The 3,559-nt window shown below is 55.1% G+C and overlaps 2 protein-coding genes across 2 annotated transcripts in view; one reads left to right on the top strand and one right to left on the bottom strand.

The window, feature by feature from the left end:
- Window positions 1,297-2,805, top strand: LOC109948102. Its single transcript, XM_020560029.1, has one exon. The coding sequence runs from the start codon at window positions 1,297-1,299 to the stop codon at window positions 2,803-2,805; it is 1,509 nt and encodes a 502-aa protein (XP_020415618.1).
- The window catches only part of LOC109948101, a 1,705-nt gene continuing 1,619 nt past the window's right edge, over window positions 3,474-3,559 (bottom strand). The window contains exon 4 of the mRNA XM_020560028.1: window positions 3,474-3,539. Within this exon, the coding sequence (XP_020415617.1) occupies window positions 3,474-3,539 (66 nt within the window). The remainder of the gene's footprint in view (window positions 3,540-3,559) is intronic.

Genomic DNA, 3,559 nt, shown 5'->3' with positions numbered 1-3,559 from the left:
GATCATTTCTAACTTCGACGTTGGGCGTATCCTGGTGGACACTGGCAGCTCGGTCAGTGTGATGTTTGTCGAGTGCTTCAATGAACTCCAGGTCCCGCCTCACCTACTCGACCGAAGCATCACACCCCTTGTGAGTTTCTCGGGTGATGTAGTCCAGCCCATTGGCAGCATTCATCTCCCTATCTCAATTGGGGCCGCACCCCAGCGGACGACGATCACTACCCCCTTCCTTATCGTCGATTGCCCCACAGCCTACAACGTCATCCTCGGCCGCCCAGCCCTGGCCCAAATGAGAGCTTTCATTTCCACGCATATGCTGCTGTTGAAGTTTCCCACTCCTAATGGCCCAGGCACGGTGCGCGGCGACCAACTCGGGGCCCGAAGCCCTAGCTGTAACCAAGGCTCCGGCCCCTCCTCAAGCTGGCACAGACCCACCTGAAGACCCCAGGGAGGAGTCCATCGCACCACAGGCCGAACCTATGGAGGACCTGGAGCTGGTTACCCTCCATGACGATATCCCGGATCGACAAGTCCGGATCGGCACCTCCATCTCACCAGAGCTTCGCTCTGACCTGGTCGCCTTCCTCCGCCTCAACTCCGAAGTCTTCGCTTGGTCCTACAATGACATGCCTGGCATATCACCAGACGTCATATCTCATAGGCTTAGCGTCAATCCTGCCGTCCGACCAGTCCGACAGAAGCGTCGAGCCTATGATCCCGAGCGCTATGAGGCCATGAAGGCGGAGGTGGATCGCTTGAGTAGTATCCGATTCATCAGGGAGGTTGACTATCCCACATGGCTGGCCAATGTCGTGATGGTCCGCAAGCCAAGAAAGGGCTGGCGCATGTGTGTCGACTACACCAACCTTAATCGGGCTTGCCCAAAGGACAGCTTCCCGCTACCCCGTATTGACCAGCTAGTCGACGCCACAGCCGGCCACGCCCTCCTTAGCTTCATGGATGCTTATTCAGGATACAACCAGATCTTCATGCACCCCGAAGATCAGGCCCACACCTCTTTCATTACGGACCGCGGCCTCTACTGCTATAAGGTGATGCCCTTCGGCCTCAAAAACGCCGGGGCTACTTATCAGCGTCTGGTGAATCAGCTCTTTGCCCCCCTGATTGGCAATACCATGGAGGTCTATGTCGATGACATGCTAGTCAAGAGTCGCACGGCTGACCAGCACATCCCCAACCTCTCTGCCATGTTCACCATCCGGAAAATTCCTTGGCTTCATGATCAGCCAGAGGGGCATTGAGGCCAATCCAGAAAAGATCCAGGCCATCTTAGATATGACAATACCTAAGACGGTCAAGGATATCCAAAGCCTTACAGGGCGTGTCGCAGCCCTGACCAGATTTATCTCCAAAGCCACTGACCGCTGCGCCCCATTCTTCAAGGCCCTTAAAGGCACCAAAAGAAACATCACCTGGACTGCTGAATGTGACACGGCTTTCAGCGAGCTGAAAGAGTATATGGGTCGGGCCCCTTTATTGTCAACCCCTGAGCACGGAGACATCCTCGTGATTTATCTCTCCATCTCAGCTTCGGCTGTTAGCTCTGTGCTCATCCTATCAAAAGATCACGCGGAGCACCCAGTGCATTATGTTAGTAAAGCATTGCAAGATGCCGAAGTTCGTTACCCGGACATCGAAAAATTGGCGTTCGCCTTGGTCGTCTCGGCAAGACGCCTCCGACCATATTTCCAGGCTCACACCATCCATGTCTTAACCAACCAACCACTCCGACAGGTGTTGCAGAACCCAGAAACCTCTGGGAGGCTAGTCAAATGGGCCATTGAACTGGGCGAGTTTGATATTCATTACAAACCCCGCCCGGCTATGAGGGGCCAGGCCGTTGCTGACTTCCTATCCGAATTCACGGATCCCCAAGCTTCTGCAGCTACCCAGCTCATAACCGAACCCAATCCCCCTCCCAGCCAGGACCAAACCCCCACCAAAGGCAATCTCGACCTAACCCAGCCCCTGTGGACCTTATTCGTAGACGGCTCTTCTAATGCCCAGGGCTGTGGGGCCGGCCTCGTTCTCATCTCCCCAGACAAGGTTGCCCTCGAGTACGCCCTTCGCTTCAAATTCCAAGCCTCCAACAATGAGGCCGAATATGAAGCACTCTTAGCCGGTCTTCGATTAGCCAAAGAGATGGACGCCAGGCAAATTCAGATATTCAGCGATTCACAACTTGTGGTCCACCAGGTCAACCAAGACTTCACGGCTAAGGATGCCTCTATGACGGCCTACCTCCAGCACGCTCGGCACTTGCTGGCAACCTTCCACGCCCACTCTATCAAGCAAATGCCGCGCTCCGAGAATAGCCATGCCGATGCACTAGCCAGGTTGGCATCAGCCTCAGAGCAAGGAACGGGTCGACACATCCACATCGAGTTTTTGGCCCAGCCCAGCACACAAGCCCCACTTATCTGCACTATTGATCACAGCCCTACATGGATGGACCCCATCCTCCAGTTCTTACAGAACCAAACACTACCGGCTAATCCGGCAGAAGCACGACGCGTTCGCCATCGCTCTGCCCGGTACCTGATCATTAACGGCTCCTTATACAAGCGGGGTTTCAGCCTTCCTTACCTCCGATGCCTGACTCCAGAGGAGGGTCACTATGTCCTCCGAGAAATCCATGAAGGCATCTGCGGCAACCACTCGGGCGCACGCTCGCTAGCCCATAAGGCAATCCGCCAAGGATACTTCTGGCCTTCACTCCACACTGACGCCCAGGCCTTCACCCAGAAATGCGACAAGTGTCAGCGATTCACCAACATCCCATAACTCCCAGCTGAACCGTTGACTGCAATGGTCAGCCCTTGGCCACTTGCCCAATGGGGACTGGATCTCATTGGACCGATGCCAGAGGGCAAGGGCCAAGTCAAGTATGTAGTTGTGGCCGTGGACTACTTCACCAAGTGGGCTGAGGCCGAGGCCTTGGCCACCATCACTGCGGCTCGCATCGAATCCTTTGTGTGGCAAAACATTGTATGTCACTTCGGCATCCCCAACTCCATCGTCACCGACAATGGCCGGCAATTTGACAACGCCAAATTCAAACAATTTTGCTCCAACCTCAAGATTCGTCTGTGTTTCGCTTCCCCAGCCCATCCACAGTCCAATGGCCAGGTCGAAGCCGTGAACAAAATCATCAAGAAGACCCTCAAGACAAAACTTGACAAAGCCAAGGGCTGCTGGCCAGAACTACTCCCAGAAGTACTCTGGTCCTACCGCACCACCTTCCGCACATCCACGGGTGAAACGCCGTTCTCCCTATCATTTGGAACCGAGGCCGTGGCTCCGGTAGAGATTGGCCAGCCCACATACCGAACCTCCACTTACGATGCCACGGCCAATGACGAGCAGTTGGCCCTCAACCTCGACTTCATTGACGAACTCCGGGACCAATCCAGCATGCGCAATGCCGCGTACAAGCAACGCATCGCCCAATACTACGACTCCCGAGTCAAGCCCCGTGCTTTGAAATGGGGGACTGGGTCATGCGCAAGGTTTCCTGGCTACCAAAAATCCTAACGAA

The sequence above is a fragment of the Prunus persica genome, chromosome G3 (assembly GCF_000346465.2).
Source record: "Prunus persica cultivar Lovell chromosome G3, Prunus_persica_NCBIv2, whole genome shotgun sequence".
NCBI classification, from domain to species: domain Eukaryota; kingdom Viridiplantae; phylum Streptophyta; class Magnoliopsida; order Rosales; family Rosaceae; genus Prunus; species Prunus persica.
Note: the sequence above shows the minus strand (reverse complement) of the source record. Positions and strands in the feature narration are given on the sequence as shown.

Bases quoted from the DNA above. Each gene is read 5' to 3' on its own strand.
- LOC109948102 (XM_020560029.1), top strand. From the start codon at position 1,297: ATGACAATACCTAAGACGGTCAAGGATATCCAAAGCCTTACAGGGCGT.